The sequence below is a fragment of the Penaeus monodon genome, chromosome 12 (assembly GCF_015228065.2).
Source record: "Penaeus monodon isolate SGIC_2016 chromosome 12, NSTDA_Pmon_1, whole genome shotgun sequence".
Lineage (NCBI taxonomy): Eukaryota > Metazoa > Arthropoda > Malacostraca > Decapoda > Penaeidae > Penaeus > Penaeus monodon.
In genome coordinates, this window is record NC_051397.1 from 48,250,380 (window position 1) to 48,270,379 (window position 20,000).

At 46.2% G+C, this 20,000-nt stretch overlaps 1 protein-coding gene across 3 annotated transcripts in view; it reads left to right on the plus strand.

Moving 5' to 3' along the window:
- The window catches only part of LOC119579523, a 99,814-nt gene that overhangs the window by 70,891 nt on the left and 8,923 nt on the right, over positions 1-20,000 (plus strand). For all 3 annotated transcript variants that reach the window (XM_037927395.1, XM_037927394.1, XM_037927393.1), the window contains 3 exons: positions 4,492-4,728; positions 11,171-11,266; positions 12,000-12,118. In XM_037927395.1, the coding sequence (XP_037783323.1) occupies positions 4,495-4,728; positions 11,171-11,266; positions 12,000-12,118 (449 nt within the window). In that variant the 5' untranslated portion in view covers positions 4,492-4,494. The remainder of the gene's footprint in view (positions 1-4,491; positions 4,729-11,170; positions 11,267-11,999; positions 12,119-20,000) is intronic.

The following is a 20,000-nucleotide window of genomic DNA, read 5'->3' on the forward strand; positions in this document are numbered from 1 at the left end:
TACTGCTATTTCTACTACTCCTACTGCCACTACCACTACCACAATGAATACTGCTGACAATAACGAAAATAATGTTAGTCATTGTGTATATATGAGTATATTCATTAGGCATGGTCGCGTTTGTGTGTATATGTGTGTGTGTGTGTGTGTGTGTGTGTGTGTGTGTGTGTGTGTGTGTGTGTGTGTGTGTGTGTGTGTGTGTGTGTGTGTGTGTGTGTGTGTGTGTGTGTGTGAGAGAGAGAGAGAGAGAGACAGAAACAGAAACAGAAACAGAGATGAAAAAGGTGGCATGGTCGTGAGCAGCTTACCTTTATGGAGGAGCGAATGACATGACTGCCCCCGCTGTTGGTGTAGGAAGAAAGAAATCCTCAGGGGATAGACACAGTGACTCAGAGGGCGTGGAGTGACTCACGGGGAGCACAACGTGAGGCTGATCGCGCAATGGGGCATTAGTCGTGCTGGGTGCAGGTGGAGAGAGGGAGAGGGGAGGGAGGAAGGGGAAGGGGGAAGGGGAAGTGAAAGAGAGAAGGAGCATGACGAAGAGGTACGGATGAAGACGGAAGGCAAGGGAAGGGAAGGGGAGGAAGATAGAGGGAGAGTGGGAAAGGGAAGAGAAAGATAGAGAGAGAGGGGGAAAAAGGAAGAGGAAGTTAGAGGGAGAGAGGAAAAGGGAAGAGGAAGATAGAAGGAGAGGGGAAACGGGAAGAGGAAGATTAAGGAGTTGGCCGAAAGGGGGAAGATGAGGGTAAAGAAAGAGGGAGCAAGAGAAAAGGGGAAGGAAGTGAGTGAGTTAGCATGGACGAAGAAAGGCGGAAGTCAGAGTGAGGAGACTGGACGGAAGACGTAAAGGAAAGCCGAGAGTAGGGAAAGGGGAAGCGGGAAGCAGGGAGAGAAAGAGGCATGAATCAGTCTCTCGGAGGAGGAGGAAACCCGCGGCGCCGTGGCGAGGGGAGACTCCTCCGATCGCGCCGAGAAAACCCCGTCTCCCTCGGGATTAGGCGTACGCGTCCGGCTTCCTCAACCCCTTCGGAAACCCACGCGCGGCGCCCGATCGAGCTCACGTGGCCGCCCGCGCGCACGCCCGATGCTTGCCTTCGAGATGGATTTCTTTGCGTGTCGTAATGTTCTTAAGATTATGTATATATATATTTTTTTCTTTCCATAAATAGCAACTTCGGTTCGTGTCAGGGAATTTATTGAAGGAATAATCCTGTCGCCTTTGTTTGCGGCGGCGTTTGTTTTTTGCGCACGGCACTCCTGCCAAGTCATGCGTCGACATGACCGCCCTTGACTGCCTAGGCACTGCGCGAAATCATAGCTTCAGTGCCTCTTGTGCAACGGCGGGGAGCAGGTGCCGCGTTGCTTGCGGTCAAGTTCTCTTTACTCTCCCTCTCTTTATCACCCTTCTCTTTTATCTGTGTATCTATCTCTCTTCTCGTTCTCCCACTCTTATCCCCCTTCCTTCTATTTCTTCTTCTTTTGCGATCCATTCTATATCTTTTTCTCTTGCTCTTTCAGTCTCTCTCTCTCTTTCTTATTCTCTCTCTCTTTCTCTCTCTCTCTCTCTCTCTCTCTCTCTCTCTCTCTCTCTCTCTCTCTCTCTCTCTCTCTCTCTTCTCTCTCTCTCTCTCTCTCTCTCTCTCTCTCTCTCTCTCTCTCTCTCTTCTCTCTCTCTGACATACGTTTACGCAAATACGCACTCATGTACTTAAAAGGCGAAGGCCAGAAACCTCAACAGAGGTTGTCAGGTTACTCGTTAAATACTATTGATTATACCGGCTGTAAAACTACCTTGCAGATATGTATTTTCTTCTGGACACAACACGATGTTCTGGTCTCCTTACATATTTAGTATTTTCATTCTTTCCGTCTTTCTTTTTTTTCTCTCTTTCTTTTATGTTCTTCCTCCTTTCCTGAGGTCAGAGTCTATTGCCTTAAGAGCAAAACTGGACTGCATCGCCATGCTGAGCTGCCTTGTAGCATGTCGAGAAATTATACAGTTGATCAGTACTGAGACATCCACTTCATCTGCATACACCTGGCCGCGCAGGAGCGTCGACACACCTGCCAGCCCAATAAAGTCTCTCTCTGCAGGAGGCGTAGGTCTTGTGTTTGCTTCCCAGGCTTCGCGGGACGCCCAACAGAGCACTTAGGCGGCTGATTATTGTCTCTCGGTAAAGGGGACATAAGGGCGGAAAAGGTATGCATGAATCGCCGTCGCTGCCGCCTTGGAACCATTCATTTAGGAATATAAGCTTCTCTGTTCGGGTTGCCGTAAGGGCGATATTATCGTGCGCCATGATTCATTCATTGCTCGCCGCTAACTGCCTTATGGCCAGGTAAACTTGGGGCTAAAGTTCGATGAAGGGTGTTAGTGCTCCCATCGCAGGCAGTTTTCGCCTCTCGGTGTTTGTAGTATTGGTTATTATTTGACATTTCTTCAGTCTTGCCCGAAGATGTTTGCGAGAAAGCATAAGTGCCCTTATGGATGGATAGCATAAAGTTCACCGTGTAATTGCTCAGAAAGATGCGAAGGTTTTTGCCGGTAACTCTTATGTTGGAAACCTGTAGAGATTATTTTAATAGGTTTCATTCGTCTGTGGTGTCTCCGCCCCACTTTGGTGTTAGGGCCAAATTCTGGCCACGTAAACCAGGTCCTAGTTTTGATGATTTCGTTTTTTTTTATTTTGTCTGCAAATGCACTTCCTCTCTTTAAGCTTTAGAGGACATACGTCTTCTTTCAACAATGCTTACTGCAGCCTGCAAATTAGAGTCTTGTTATATATGTTGGATGTATTACTGCCATGACTCAGATGAAAATCGATTCGTCATTGGGAGACACAACTCACGCTTCTCCAGGAATTTAGATGGTCAGTAGTATCATTCCGGGCTCTCGCGGTCGACTATCCACAGTCCGTTGCATTCCTCCGTAAGAGCGCATATATTTTTGTAACAGCAATCGTCCGAGGAGCCAATGAGGTCCTCGCTTCTGAACTCCCCGCGGCGAGACCGAAGACTCTACTGCCGTACTTGCGGTCAGGTCCTCGGGCTCAGGCGTATGAATTAGCGCCGTAATCAGCTGGAAGGAATGCAAGGGTAAACTACGCCTTAAGTGACGCGTCAATTCGCCGGCAAAGAGGAGCGGGATAATCACCAATTAGGCGAGGGCGGAGAGGTGGAGGCTTGCTCGTCGGGGCTTCGGTGTTGAGAGAGCGGCGCCTATCCCCTTTTTCCTTTTGGGGGAGTGGGGGGAGTCTAGACCAGGGTTCGCGTAGAGAAGTAAGTCTCCATTGCATGGTGGGAAATACGTCGTGGCACTCGCCTTACTAGTTTATTTAACCGGGACTTATTGTCAACGTCTCAAGGAGCGTGTGAAGAGCGGAGTCCCGGCGGCGACGCTGGAGGGGCCCTGTGGGTGTGGATGCGGGTAATGGGTTTCCGTCGGAGGCTACACCGTGGGACTACCGATGCCCCTGCAGATACACCGGCGGCAAGCAAGGGAAAGATGGATCAAGGTCGAGACAGAGCTAGAACCCTGGTTCTGATTATGGGTGAATCCTTCTCTGCCGTGGTGACAAACGGAAGACACATTCCATACTCCACACATACACAGATCTATCTGTCTTTATATCTATGTCTATCTATCTATCTGTATCTATCTATCTCTATATATATATATATATATATATATATATATATATATATATATATATATATATATATATATATATATATATATATATATCTGTGTGTGTATGTGTGTGTGTGTGTGTGTGTGTGTGTGTGTGTGTGTGTGTGTGTGTGTGTGTGTGTGTGTGTGTGTGTGTGCGCGCGCGCGTGTGTGTGCGTGTGCAAAAAAAAAAAAACTACATGCAAACATGTATACATACTCATACACACATATAGACATGCATATATATAATAAGTATGTAAGTTTGTGTGGTGTTTTATTCAAATGTTTTTTTTTATGAAAAATACGGTAAACGTAAATGGCATCAGCGTATTTTTTCCGTGGATTTTGTCAGTTTCAAGAATTCACTCCAAGCGGTATCACCAGAATTAAGATTTATTAAGCCCTTGAGATAAGACGAGCGCATTTCGGCTCTGAAGTATATCGCATTACTCAGACCCAGGAGTCCAGGCATGGCAGGGCCCGAGATGGAGGGAAGGAAGGTTAGCGGTTCACGTTCTACTTGCTGGAGAGGGTTCCATGCCGATGGGTAATCGAATACAAAATGACGCCAGGGTCTTCCCTCTATTGTGTTTATTCGCGACGTTGTTTGTGCTTATTGTGACTTCCTGGTGGAAAAAGAGGAGGGAGGAGAACGGCCTCTGCACGGCGCTCGCCCATTGTCCTTTGACTGGAAAAAGCGTTCGTGATTGTCAGTATGATTATAAGATAATATACACTCTATCTACGGTTTACCAGATACATATTCTGGCAGCATCCCACTAAACATGACTAACACCGATCTTTTTTTTCCCCCACAGAAGATGAAAGGGCTGATGAGGAAGCGCTCGACGACGGCGGCGCGGCTGCAGCGAGCCTTCAGCGCCAAGGGCCTGCGCGGTCCCAACGGCGAGCAGCAGCACAACAACAACAGAGACAATGCCAATAACAACAACAGCAACAATGGCAGCACAAGCGGCGGCCTCCCTCCGAATAGGACGCGGGAGGGGCGCCCCAAGAGGCAGTTCATCATGGAAACACCTGTCACGTTCACCACGGTGAGTCACGCTGCCGCCCTTCCTCAGGCTTTCGTCCCGGCCGGCTGAGCAGGGGCCAGATCCTCGCTCCTCGGGCCGGAGACTTTTCGTGCTGGGTCGGGTGGGATGTCTTTGGCAGCCGGGCCCTTTGTGTGGAAACAGTATCCTCCACTTTCCTAGGGATTCGCAATACATTAGGATTACATATAGATGTTGATATAAAGGATTTTACAGTAGAAGTAGGCATGTTCTTAAAAGGAACAAATCAGAATTCATCTGAAAGTAACACAGACTCAGTCTTACCTCTGAGATGTCCCGGAAGAGGCTGTGGCTCAGGGATTCATCTCAGCCTTGTAAACCACAGACTCTGATGAGACAAGAAACAAGGAAGCCGAAGGTCTGGTAATGAGGGGGATAAGAAAAATGTTAATTATTTTTATTTTATATTACTGGGACTCTTCATCGCGGCTTTGTGTGTGTGTGTGTGTGTGTGTATGTGTGTGTGTGTGTGTGTGTGTGTGTGTGTGTGTGTGTGTGTGTGTGTGTGTGTGTGTGTGTGTGTGTGTGTGTGTGTGTGTGTGTGTGTGTGTGACACGTTGCTTTGCGTACGTTTGGCGAATGACCTAATTTTATTACACATAAAGATTAGGAAAATGAGAATCGTCGGATACTTCAAGAGAGAGAGGAAAAATAAACGTCATTTGAGCGGCCCATCTTTTGAGTGCTGCCTTGTTTCTCGTCCTCCTTCACCTCCTTGGCTTCTTCTTTCTCCACTCTCACTCCGTATTCCTTTCCTATTATTCTCTGTGTACGTGTAATACATACATACATACATACATATATATATATATATATATATATATATATATATATATATATATATATATATATATATATATATATATATGTATGAGTGAGAGAGATGTGTGTGTGTGTGTGTGTGTGTGTGTGTGTGTGTGTGTGTGTGTGTGTGTGTGTGTGTGTGTGTGTGTGTGTGTGTGTGTGTGTTTGATGACCGCTATTTGAATCTAGATCCGTTTTTTCTTATTTTTTTCTTGCGTTACGTTTGCGTCTTGATGGAACGACCGTAAAATCTTTATTGCTGCACTTATTTTCTCCCTTTGTGTATTTGATGTCTCTCTCTCTCTCTCTCTCTCTCTCTCTCTCTCTCTCTCTCTCTCTCTCTCTCTCTCTCTCTCTCTCTCTCTCTCTCTCTCTCTCTCTCTCTCTCTCTCTCTCTCTCCTTCCCTTATCATTTGCACATTCGTCTTCTCTTATCACTTTCCATTTATGCTTTCCCCTTCTTTTCGTCTTCATCCGTTCCTTTGTTCGCAAGTTCCTCCCTTTTAGACATTTATTCACGTTACGTCATCTTAAATCTTGTCTTCCGTTTAAGCTTTACGCTTCATTCTCCGCCGTTACAATGCAGCGACGCCCCATCCTCTTCTCTGTCCTCTTGGAACCGAGAGACTACGGAGGCTCCCTCTCTCTCTCTCTCTCTCTCTCTCTCTCTCTCTCTCTCTCTCTCTCTCTCTCTCTCTCTCTCTCTCTCTCTCTCTCTCTCTCTCTCTTCTCTCTTCTCTCTCTTCTCTCCTCTCTCTCTCTCTCTCTCTCTCTCTCTCTCTCTCTCTCTCTCTCTCTCCTCTCTCTCTCCTCTCTCTCTATCCATCTATCTATTTATCTAACTCTATCTCTAGCTCGTTCGCTTTCTCATTTTGTCGATCTTTCTCTCCTTTGGTCCCTTCTTGTATTTTTTATTCTCTTTGTTTGCCTGTCTGTCTAGTTCTCTCTTTTTCTCAATTTTCTCCTCTCTCTCTTATCCTCTTTTCTTTTATCTCCCTTCTCTCTCTCTCTCTCTCTCTCTCTCTCTCTCTCTCTCTCTCTCTCTCTCTCTCTCTCTCTCATCTCTCCTCTCTCTCTCTCTCTCTCTCCCTCTCTCCCTCCCTCCCTCCCCCTCTCCCCTTCTCCCTCCCTCCCTCCCTCTTTCCCTGCCTCTCGTCCCCGCTGTTTCCTCCTCCTTCCCACCTTTCTGCTGTCTTGGACGAGGGAAGGAGCAGCAGCACGCCCTTCATCTTCCCGGCCATCGTTCCAGGTTGCTACACCCGCCGGGAGAGTGACAGAGTGTAACCCAGTTCCATGTACTGCGGCCGGGAGAAGTGTGTGTGTGTGTGTGTGTGTGTGTGTGTGTGTGTGTGTGTGTGTGTGTGTGTGTGTGTGTGTGTGTGTGTGTGTGTGTGTGTCACGATGCCTATCTTCTCCTTACCCTGAACCCGGGACCCCCTTGGAGGCCCACCTCACACAACCTCATCAGATAACAAATGGTTGGTCGACCCGCTTAGGCATCTGGGTTATGATCACTTGCTCCAGATACAAAGGGGGATCTGTTGGCCAGGCTGTTATGTAACTCTCATATGGTTAACAGGAAATCTAGAGGTCACGTTGGGAGAATAGTTTACATAGATTTCAGACTCCATCTCAGGGAAGGCACGGAACACAGTGGCACTCTTTGAGAGCCGCTCTGCATGCATCAGCTTTTGTTTTGTTTCAAGTTCAAGACTGTTTGCTCGGCCTTCGGGAGGTTGGCATCAAGGATGTTGCTGGCTCCGAGCACAAGTAACGGAACGGTAGACTATTGATTGTTTTCCATCGTGTTATTTGTAAGATCTGTGATTCCCAATTATCTTTTTTACTAGATGAATTTCCAACTGTGTGTGTTCGGCACGAGAGGTGTACATCCGTGCCGAGGTAATAAGCGTGCGTGCAGCATAGAATAACGGGTTTTGATAACTGAATACCTGATATTATGGAGGGCGAATGTCCAGAGCGGGTATGGTGGCACCTGGCGGCCGCCCTGCTTGGCCCCGCACGGCTAAGGGGGGGGAGGGGAGGAGGAGGAGGAGGCCCACCGTTAAGATCCGGTCGGGTACACTGCACCTTCTCCCGGAGGCTGGCATCTTGGCTTGCCATCGCCAGCCTCCGCGGATGCTGGGAAGCCTCACACACATTAACTCTACAATCACCCTCAACCGTCATGTACGTACCGCTTGGCCCGACGCAAAGTTCAGCCAGGGTCATGACCCTGCCCGGGCAGGATGTGCCGAGGTGGCAGGTGCTGTATGATGAGGGGCTGCTGCATGGCGGGCCCTCGGGCTGCGTTGAGCAGCACTCGCTTGCATCTTTTTGTGTGTCTATCATGCACGTAGCATCGACTTGAACAGGAAGAGATAAAGCCGAGATTACCTGCGATGACAGGGCCGGCTGCCGTAACTGTGCACGGCAGGGACCTAGCAGGATAGGGAGGACCTCTGCCATTGTTCACTCCCGCGAGACATCCGCCCCGTCACCTGTGGAAGATGTTAATTACCTGAGGAGACCAACAAGGCGCCTAACGCTTGCACTTTACCTTCGCTTGCACAACCGTCATTTTCCTGCGCATGATATAATCAGGACGTGGCTGCGACAGAAACCCGGATACACGTTTTATTTTTTATTTTTACGTCGTGTTGACGGTCTTTTTCACGAGGAGTGTTTAAATCGTCTTCGCGTCTTAATAGCAAACTGTAGTTCACCACGAATGAGCGGAAGTGGACAAGGTAAAAGCCCGTGAATCATCGTGGGAGCATCAGGAGCGCGGATTGCAAGAAGACCCAACCTTGAAACAGCAACGTCTTCTTTTGCAGGACAATTGTAGTCCGAGGAGAATTGTCCCAAGACGACAATTAAGACCAACACGTAGTCCTTTTGGGAAGTGGCGAAGGCGGGAAATGAAAAGAGAAAAGGGGAAAAAAGAGAGAAGACCTCAGGTTTAGACTCAGAGGCGCATGGAACTGAAAGAGAACTCGGAGAGGGTTAAGCGAGACGAGGATAATGAAGAGGACGTTTTTGCCGGGTAGGGCGATTCTCCTCAGCGTGAATTTCTCTAGTCAGGCACCGATTATTTTTTTCAAGGTTGCCGCTGGGCTGTAGGGTGTTGGAGTAATTGTGGAGCATCCTGTGTGTTGAAACGCTGTATCCGGCTGTTTGTTGTCGCGTCCTCATCCTTCTTTACCTCCTCATTCGCTTCTCTGCTTCTTACTTTATTATTACGTTCCACCTTTGTGCCCCACGTTCGCTCTTCTCCATCTCCCCTTCATTGGAAATTGATAATTTCCAACATGTTCAAGGAGCAATACACAGAGGACCTCAGAAGGACTCCTCCTAGCATGAATCCTGCAGGAAGCCCCAAGCGCCTCCCTCTCAAGCCACGGCTCGGATCTCCTTCCTCTAACCAGTGGCCCGACAACACATTCTCGAAGCTAGTTTTTGCTCTGGCCTCTACGCGCGCTGCGACGCTGATGCTCGACTCCCGCCATTAACATGGCACGAGATGGGTCGCGAGCATCATATCGCTGACGCGTGCATGCGGCACAAGCGATGTGGCAGGTGACATCTCTCTCTCTCTCTCTCTCTCTCTCTCTCTCTCTCTCTCTCTCTCTCTCTCTCTCTCTCTCTCTCTCTCTCTCTCTCTCTCTCTCTCCTTCCCAATATTTTCCTCTCCTTCCCCTCCCCCTCCTTTCCTCTCCCTTACTCCTCTCTATCTCTTTCTCCCTCCCCCTCTTCCTGTCCCCGCCCCTTTTCTTCCCACCTCCTTCAACCCATCACAATCCTCTTCATAAGTTGTTTACGTTTAGTGGGTGCTCCTCAGACCCCTAGATCCAGACGTATCTCTTATCGACTGTTTTTTTCGTCCGTTTTCCATTTCGATATATCGGTTTCACTTCGATATCGATTTCTTGCATCCATTACACCCAGCTTCTTGCATGAGCTTGCATAGCTCGGCGTTAATGACGGATGAGATGAGTGGAATAAGATGAACAAAATATGATTTTTCTTAACTATCATGACTTGGACTCCAATTTCCTCCTTGGGATGAAGTTCAGAATTCATACGCCAATTTTCCTCATGTATGTTTGGCATGCTGGCAATATCTTTTATATCGCCCGTGAACGCGAGGGAATGTTACGGAATGTGGTAGTCAGATGCAATTAGGTGGGAGCGTGTGGCAGTGGCCCCAATTACTGGTTTAAGTGTTCGCTGTACACCAAGGACACCAGCGCACCGTGACGCCCAGACTTACCAGCGGAACAGAAGACAGGAGAGACACCGCGGGAGGAGGCACTGCCGGACTCGCGCCTTAGCTTATACATCGAGGTCCGGGAAATAAGGCATGTCGGCGAAGTCCTCCTCGAGCTTATATGAAGAGTGACACCATATGACTCAACTTTCATCCATTCACATTAATTACAAAATCACGTGAATGAGTTAATGAATCAGAGAGAGAGAGAGAGAGAGAGAGAGAGAGAGAGAGAGAGAGAGAGAGAGAGAGAGAGAGAGAGAGAGAGAGAGAGAGAGAGAGAGAGAGAGAGAGAGAGAGTGAGTGAGTGAGTGAGAGTGGAGGAGTTGAATGAGTGGGAGTAAAAAAACAGAGACAGACAAAAAATAAAACTAAGAGAGGAGAAAAAAATGGAAAGAAGGAAATAAACAAACTAACGATGATGATTAAGGTTTTAACAATCCCGTCGACGCCCAGACACCTGTGAGTTTCCGACGTCGTGGGGCAGCTCGGGCTCGGGAGTCACCTTGCAAGTCACCTCTGCATCGTGCCGAGACTCCCGAAGACTGTGTCAGGCGATCAGTTTGGCGATTGAGTCATGCTGTTACTAAAATTAGGGAGGGAAAATTCTGAATGACAAAGCCCGGGACGGATGGCACGTGGCTGTGTATAAATGGAGCTTCTAAACCAATTACGCTTTATACTGAGTTATGTTATGTGGGAGATGTTACGGGTGTGTACGTGAGAGTAAGAAGATTATATGGGCTTTGTGGTCTTTGCGTTCAGATAAAGAACATGCGACTTTTGGGAGAGGAGGAGACTGTCAGTGTGGGACGTGTGGTTGGCAGAATAGTCATGGGAACTGCCTTCGTAACGAGCTTGTTGGGTCATTAAAAAGCCTTGTGCTACGATGTATTAACGAGTTACTTTCAGTTTTATTCTGCCGGTGTAAATTTGTGATTGTGGTTTGTGGGTAAAAGATGAAAACATTTTTTTTTTCATCGAGGAACTCTATAAGGTTTTATCTCTATCTATTTATCTATCTATCTATCTATCTATCTATCTATCTATCTTTCTCTGTCTATCTACCTGTCTATCTATATATCTTTGTCTCTCAATATGTGTGTGTGTGTTTTATCTCCCTCCCCCTCTACCTTCTTTTTTTCCCCCTCCCTTTCAACTACACACATTCATCCCCAAGTGAGAAGAATTATCCACTCAAAAAAGAGACAGAGAAAAAAAACAGACTGACTCATAACCAAACATGTCTCTATGAATAGCCAACTGGATACGAAAGTAAATGCGGATGACACGAGCAAAACTGACAGTGTACATGACAGCACATGACTAACGATCCCGATGCTGTTGCAGGGAGTGCAGTCCCAGGAGCGGCACCTGTTCCTCTTCAGCGATCTCCTGCTGGTGGCGAAGGCGAGGAGCGGCGGCAACTTCAAGCTGAAGGAAAAGGTGAGTAGGGTCTTTGCTGTGCCTCTTTCGTGTATCCCCTTTGTGGGCGCTTTGTGAGTTTCTCTTTCGTTTTCTTCTCTTTGTAATATATTTCGAATTGTGTTTACTGCATTCGTTTCGTTGACACACAGCGAATGTTGTTTAAGTTATGATTGTTGTCGCAGTAAGATACTTTATCATAATTTGTCGGATTTTATACATACAGAATCTGGAAACCGTTTTCTTTGAAGGTATAAAATATTTCTCCTATATTTGTTATCCTTTTTTTCAAAATGGTTATTTCCCAGGATATGTGCTGTACGCTAGCTTTATTTCTTGCATGTCCACCCAAGATTTATATACTTGTGTAAACCTTGTGTCGTTACTTCCCTTGAAAAATTCGACTCGCAAACATCGCACCCCTAATGTGATTTTTTATTTTGACTTGGCCACACTCTATTAGAAATTATTCCCTTCCCGTTCCCTATTTCCCATCTTAGTTCTTATTTCTCTATGTAATGTGCAGTGTACCAAGAATTCGATTAGAGATAAGTGTCCTATAAATGGCAAAACATGCTACCGGATTAAAAAAAATGGCAGAAAAAAACAATAAACACACGATTGCCATGATTGCCATCATTCCCTATTCCTAATCCTATTCCCCATCCCTATCCATTCCTTTTATCCCTGCCTCGACCCGTGAAAGTGCCATCAGGGGACTCACGCCACCTCCCTCGTCTTTTTCCTCCTTCAGGTGCGGGTGTCGGAGATGTGGCTGTCCTCGTGCCTGGATGACGTCGCCGAGACCGCCAAGAGCCACGACACCTCCTTCGTCATGGGCTGGCCCACCACCAACGTCGTCGCCTCCTTCAGGTACTTTGGCTGAGCTTTTGTTGTTGTTGAGGGTGGGAGGGAAAGGGGAAATTCAGGATGAGTTGCTTCGTAATCGTATTGTATAATTGGGGATTTGGAGCTGAGGTTGTATTTTAATTCCGTATGTTAGTAGTAGTTGTTCTATCTTGTGTTTAGAGAGATTTTTTTTTAGGATTTGTTCATTTTTGACACATGTTTAGCTTACTTATTAGTTTTAAATATTTAAGAATAATTTATTTATGTATTTTAACATGTCAAACCCCGACAGCAGTCAGACACATCCTGCGGTATTTGGCAAACATGCAAATTTACCTGACGAATGTGGAACACTTTTTCACACCGTCCGCCCACGCCGGTTAAAATGACCATAATTTAAAAGGAAACATTGTATTTCTTACTTCATTAAATGCCCCTCGGTACCTAACCTCAAAGCAGGTACGTTCATTAAGGTACTATTTGGAGACCCGAAGGAAATGTAATTTGGCCGCTTGCAATGCCTAAGTACCTGCGCGCATTCTGACCCGCGTCTCTCCGATGGGCTCGCGTCCCTATGTGTGGGGGACATAAAGGTGAAAATTCGTCGCAGACATAACTGGATTCCAAAACTACGTTTGCCGGTCAGATAAAGTCTCTAGACGTGTGGTATACGGCAACGCCCTTAAGAATAGGCGGAGTAAGGACGGTATGGGCTTGTTTTTGCCGTCGGTCTGTGCGCTGACCTGTGTTGACCTGACCTGTGACAGAATAGGACCCCTACTAGGAGGGAGACAGTGGCGACGTCTATCGGGAGGCTGAGGGGGTCCCTGTGGGGATGTACGGGCGCCATTTAACCTCTACTTTAGTTGTTTGTTCATTGTAGGGATATATATATATATATATATATATATATATATATATATATATATATATATATGTGTGTGTGTGTGTGTGTGTGTGTGTGTGTGTGTGTGTGTGTGTGTGTGTGTGTGTGTGTGTGTGTGTGTGTGTGTATGTATGTATATATATTATATATGTATAATATATATATATATATATATATATATATATATATTATATATATATATATATATAATATATATATATATATATATATATATATATATATATATATATATAATAATATATATAATATAATATATATATATATATATATAAAATATATTTATATATATTATATAATATCATATAATAATATATATATATATAATATATATATAATATATATATATATATATATATATATTATATTATAATATATATATATAATATATATATATATATATATATATATATATATATATATATATATATACATATATATATATATATATATATATATATATTATTTATTGATTGATTGATTTATATACATATACATAAACATATATATGCTTATGTGAGTGTGTGTATGTGTGTACACATATGTATATGTATTGTATTGTATGTTTTTTCAGTATGAGGAATTCAGATACTTTGTATATTTTTTTCCATTCCGAAAGGGCCGTAATTTGAAAACCTATATAACTCTTAGTTGCGTTGGAGTATTTGGCATTTCGCCAAAACCGTCAGTAATGTTTACGCATATTTTGATGTTTTTTAAAGTGCAGCAATTAAGGAAAAGTGTCGGCGCAGCCAGCGTAAGAGGTCATTAGATCTAATTAGTTTATATGAATAGTAATAAGAAGCGACCGTTGGGGAAGGCAAAGGCCAGGTTACAGTCACTCACTCAGGTAGGCCTACGGCGCAGGGGGCGGGGAGGGAGGGCCGATGAGGTACTCGTCGAGCTCGCGGGGACGGTGAGGTACAAGGCGGTGGGGCGGTGGGGGGGACGGCGAATTACGGCGGGGGTGGGGGTGGTGGCTGCGCAGGTCATCGCAAATTCTGCCGTTTGTGTTTTTCTATATGCACTAGCATGCGTTCGTGTGTTTATACATATATGTATGTGTAAATATATACATATATATTGTATTATATTTTATATGTGTGTGCGCGCGTGCGTGCATGTGTGTATGTATATATGTATAATATATGTAATATATATTACATATATATTATATACATATACATGCATACACATTCACATGTATGTTTATGTATGTATATACACATAAATGTACATATAAATATACATACACATATACATACACACACACGTGTGTGTGTGTGTGTGTGTGTAGATAAATCGATAGATACATATATACATACAGACAGACAGACAGACAGACATTGCATGCATTCATATATACATATACATATGTGTATACAGAGTGGGAATGGGGCAAAGACGGTCGGACGCAAAAAGATGAAACGATAAAGGACGGAGAAATCGCTGTAATAGTTTGGTTATTTTTTCTCTTAACCTTCTTATGCTTAATCTTGTTTTAAGAGGGTCATATTCGCATCGGGAGCCATTAGCGGCCCTCAGATACGCGTCGCCCGATTCATATCTACGGGGAATAAGTCTCGCCCGCAGCCATCAAGCAGCCGCAAGTGACCCAAACAACATGGACCCCTTGATCCCTGGCCTGGCCATTCCGTTGGCCCTAATATCGCGGCCTGCGGAGGAGACACGTTCTTCTCCCTTGCCTCTCCTTTCCCCCCTCCCCCCTCCCCCCTCCCCGCTCAGATACAGCGTGGCGCACCTTGGTTTTGTGCGGCGGGTTCCTCCTCCTTCTCCTTCTTCTTCAGGTGGTATTTTTAGCCCAGGGGTCGGAGGGCGACGCGCACGAAAGGGGGGAGGGGAGGGTAGCGGTAGAGGCGAAGTCCCTGGTGAATGCTGCAGGCAAAGGGAAAGGGGGAAGGGAAGGGGGAGGGAGGATTAGGGGGTCTTAGGTCCGAGAATCTCCGCTTTAAATGAGGGTTTGGGGTGACGGAGTAATTGTGTTGTTTGTATTGTCAACTGTTTGATTTGATTTTACCTACATATACCAAAGGGTCTTCCGAAGAAAAGACTAAGTCTTTATTTTTTGTATTTTCCTTTATTATTTCTGGCACGGTAAGAAATATTTCATAGGAGTGCTTCACACAACAGCAAGCTTATTTAAGAAGAGCAATCCCTTCAAGTTATTTGTAAAGGATTTTCCAAGATCTTTATGGCAAAGGGTGGAAAGAAAGCCATTGAAAAAGTTGGAGTCGCGCAGCGTACTAATTGTCCGTAGAAAGATCAGCCCCTTTGTTTCGACCGCAGTTTAGCTGTAGTTCGACACCGGGAGCTTATCGACGGCGTGACGAAGGCCAGGGCTCGGCATGCCAGCGGACCTAGACCTGATGCCTTCACACGTCTTGCGTGCCTGGCTTGGGTATCAGGTCGTTACGAAGGCGATCCTTGACACCTCCTCGTCGGATTCTGGCGACCGGGGGGATTATTAACGTTATGTAACCCTCAGTGTCATTAGTCGAGTTGCTGATATTTTCCGAGAAGAGTACGCTTTACGTGGTTTATTCGTTAGAATTATAGGTAAATCGTTTCGACGGGATTAATAGGCAAATACGCTTGATAAGAAAAGCACGGTGGATTAATGTTGGAAGAAATCCTACGAATTCGAAATAAGAATCTGAAAGAGACAAAACCGCACACACGCAGTGGTGGTTTCTAAGCACAACATGGCACTCGACGGGCAGGGGCATGTCTTCTGCAGTGATTTGTTAGGCAGTTAAAGGGAAGGGAAAAAAAAGATCCAAATATAAGTGCGCTTGCCACGTGTTGGGGCTTGCGAGGGACGAAGGCGCGCGGGTGGGCGTGGTGTCAGGTGACGGGCGTGCGGTCGTGGGTAAGAGGAGCCGGGGTCGAGAAAAGGTACTGCATGGGTATGTGTGGTGTCGTCTTCCCGCCCAAACTGTTGTTGTAGGCGAGGTGGGGGTGTGGGGGAAGGGCTGAGGTGTTGTGATAAGAGGACGGGCATGTCGAGGGCATGTTCCCTCCCTGTCGGAGGACGGTCCCATTAACGACCATTAACAGGCCGGAATGTAAACACAGAGGGAGAGACTGAATTCCTTATCCGGTAGTAGCGATGCCTAGTTTAAATTCGCGTGGGTTATTTAGCATATACCAGATGTTGTAACCGTCTTTCCAGTCGGAACGCCAAGAAAGAAACAATCCAGCGGTCATTTCCCACGATACAATCGGTGGCGTGTGTGGTCCACCTGGCCAGCACATGACACACACGACCCCCGCTCATCTCCCACGCGGGCGGTAATCCCTGACCAACTACCCCCTCACCTTAATGATCTCGCGCTATCTTTCATCTTGTCCTGATTTCAACCGGGATAAGGGACGCCCACGCCCATCGGCCGCCTAGATTCACATGACCACGGAGGACCCAGCTAGAGTAGGAAGGCGCGGAGGCTCCAAGACGCGTTGAGAGGTTCCGATTGATGTTATTGGCGCTGATCCCCTCCTCCCTCGTTCGGCGGCCCTCCATGTGCCGAATCAGCTGGCGGCCTCCCTGGAGACCTCGTCTTAATGAGTGGTTCCTCAGCTGCTCCTACTTCACCCCGACGCCGCGAAGTGTTGACAAGACGCTGACTTTTTAAAGATCGTATCTGGGGAGGGAGAACAAAATGAAATTGACCCAATACTTTAAAAAAAAACTAATGGAAAAAAATGCTGGTGATTGGCTGGCTGCATAATATGTGCAGCTGAGGTATTTGTTTTGGGATTGACATTTAATCCCGAATTGCACTAATACCCAAAAGATATGGCCGGACGAAAAGAACAATTTTAAGTGCTTGTGAAACACAAAGTATGGTAAACGTGAGGAACACTACTTAGGGCACAACGCCACATCCAGCGAGTAATGCCGAGACATGAGCATTTAATTATCACTCCCATAACCTCCTCCAGCACCAGGTTATGGCGGCGCCGGCGAGACAGCTGATGAGACGAGGAGCGGGAAGGCTGGGGTCATGGTCTAGCCGGCTGACCTGATAATTAAGAGCATCAGATTGTCTCCCAGGCCAGCACTTGACCCCGTGGGTGTGGTCCGGAAACATATCCGGGCTCATGGCTGGGCAACAGCGTGGGAAAAGGCTGTGATTAGTAAAAGATTTGTTTCTCTTTATGATGCCTTGTTTTCTCTTTGTCTCTCATCTGCTGTTTCCGATATTATTATACACGGGCATTTTAAGGGAGGCTATTTGCATTATTCGGGGAATTGGGGATTTTGGATGGCTGGCAGGGTGCTAAAAGACTTTCTTGGATCGCAACGAAACCCAACCGACTTTGCTATTATTAACAGTACACAAAATACACAAACGAGTTATAAAAACTGTATGTAACCAAATAGTTATCCTTTTATGTGATAACATTGATTTTCATTGTGTTTAGACAGGACGACCACATGTGTACATTCGCACGTGTGTAAGCAGGTCATTGCTAGTTGTGAAGACTTTACTACGGATGGGAAATACAGGAGGATGGAACGGGGTATTATTGGATTCTCCAGAACTGTTATTAAGACGGCGTCTGCGCTACCCTCCATTGTGCGCGTTTATGGCTCCCTGACGGCTGTTGTCCCCGGCTAAGCCAGACTCAAGTACCCAGTGAGGCTCAATCTCCTCCCCTCCCCTGTTTCCCCTTCCCCTGTTCACATACTTCGAATGCTTGGGGACTTATCCTCTGATACTGCGAACTTACTTTGCGTTGAGGGTTAACTTCGGGGGTCCTACGTGCGTGTCCCACTTCATAGCGTATTTACCGCATGATGGATGAATGAATGGGTGGATGCTTGTGACCGCGTTTTCTTGTGGGTGCGTAGGCGGGAGCGACAGTTTCATCTGTTTTGCGTAGCGATCATTTTAGGCTTGGACTTCTTTCGGATGTGGGACGTATATGGACGAGAGCCCAATTTTATATCGGTCGGCGCTTCATCTTCAAGTCAAGGGATCTTATAGGCCTGCTGCTATCTAATGTCAGCCAAGCATTTTTTTCCTTATTCTTCTTCTTCTTCTTCGAAATTCTCGACCCGTTTTCGAATGATAGAATATGTTTGGCAAGTGGGTATACACCTAATATTTACATGAAAGTGATTAGAGCAACAAACCATCGTGTCGTGGTTTTGGAAGAGGAACCTCTGACCGTAGGAAACAAAATCCAGTGTTGTGCCGTAATGACCATTTATGTAAACATGGATTACAGAACGATTCCCTTTTTCAAAATTTGCCGCTTTTGAGGACCCTGACTGAAGAAAGTGATTGCGTCATTTGATAAGCAACTTGTTGACTCATAGATAAATGCTAGGTAATTCTGTATCATAGCGCTGACTGATGTTTACAGACACGGGTAAGCGCTTGAGCAGAGGCAAATTCAGACAGAATGATCAAATCCCATTAGCAAGAGGAAAGCAAAATTACTCCATAATTTGCACCCTATCCCCCCGCCCCAATTCCTGCAGACTCGACCCACACGATTTGTTTTCTCGAGGCGCCCACGTGTCCGCCCTCGCCATCCCAGTGACTGGCCACCCGGTACGCCCGTCTCGCTGGCTGTGTGACGGCCCCCTGCGTCTGCCCTGCGTCTGCCTCCGATCGCTCCTTCCGTCTCGACATTCCTGCCGGGATAACCGTAGAGCGTGACACCCTGGCAGATATGGGTCGGCGCCGTGTGGAGACTGTGGCGAATTTTGTCTTCCTGAAGTGTGGTTGGCATTTCTTTTCTCTTGCTCTTTTTCTCGTTCTTTCTTTCTTTCCTTCTTTGTCTATATCTTTCTTTCTCGCCCCCCCACCCTCCTTCTCTCTCTCTCTCTCTCTCTCTCTCTCTCTCTCTCTCTCTCTCTCTCTCTCTCTCTCTCTCTCTCTCTCTCTCTCTCTCTCTCTCTCTCTCTCTCTCTCTCTCTCTCTCTCTCTCTCTCTCTCTCTCTCTCTCTCTTCCCTTACTAGAAATCGACAAGCAGTTGATTTCCGACTGCAGTTATCGGTTTTCCTTCGTTCAAGGACTAGCGCATTTACTCTGCTGGAAGTGCTCGATTTAGTTTAAACGCATTTTGGTTTTTTCTTTCTTTTTCTTTGATTTTTTTTATACAAGTTGCTTAACATAGCAATAATTTGTTTTTGAATGTTCGTATGGTATGTGTTTAAAAGAATGTGTGCGTGTGTGTGTATTTGTGTGCTTACATCTGTGTGTGCGTGTATGATTGAGTGTTTGTGTGTTTGGGCGCTACGTGCATAGGTACAGAGAGGCCGCCGTGACCCGCCTGAGAGAATCCGCTGTGAATAGCGAAGGGATTAGCATGAAAGAAGTTCAGACAGGCGAGTAGGACTCCGTTAAGGTGGCGAACAACTCACTTTTTCCCTCAACCTCTGTAAATGGTGTGTGAAAAACCATTATCATAGTGCGTCGGGGGGGAAAGGAAGGGAGAGAGAGAGAGAGAGAGAGAGAGAGAGGTGATTTTGACTTATAGTTTATATAGATAAACGAAACAGAGAGAGAGAGAGAGAGAGAGAGAGAGAGAGAGAGAGAGAGAGAGAGAGAGAGAGAAGGGGGGGGAGAGGGAGAAAGAAAGAGACTGAGTCTTGGGAATAGGTAAGAGAGTAGATGCTTGATGGTGCAGAAGGTTCAGCCGTGTTTATAGTAGTGTAAGACGATATCCAGGTGTGTTTATGTGTGTATACGTGTGCCTGTGTGCGTGTGAGTGTGTGCGAGAGAGAGAGAGACAACGTTCGCATGACTACACACAGTTTCCTTAGCTTCAGGCAGGTTATCTCAGCGGTATGCTTAATGAGGGTAATTGAATTCAACGAGGATACAGACACACACAGACGGACGTTAAGATGCACGTAACCCCCGCGTCACCAATGACCCAGGAAAGGCAGAATGGAAAATGGACAGACACAGAATTTGAAAGAATTTGTGGTTTGAGAGGGAAGAGAGAGAGAGAGAGGATGG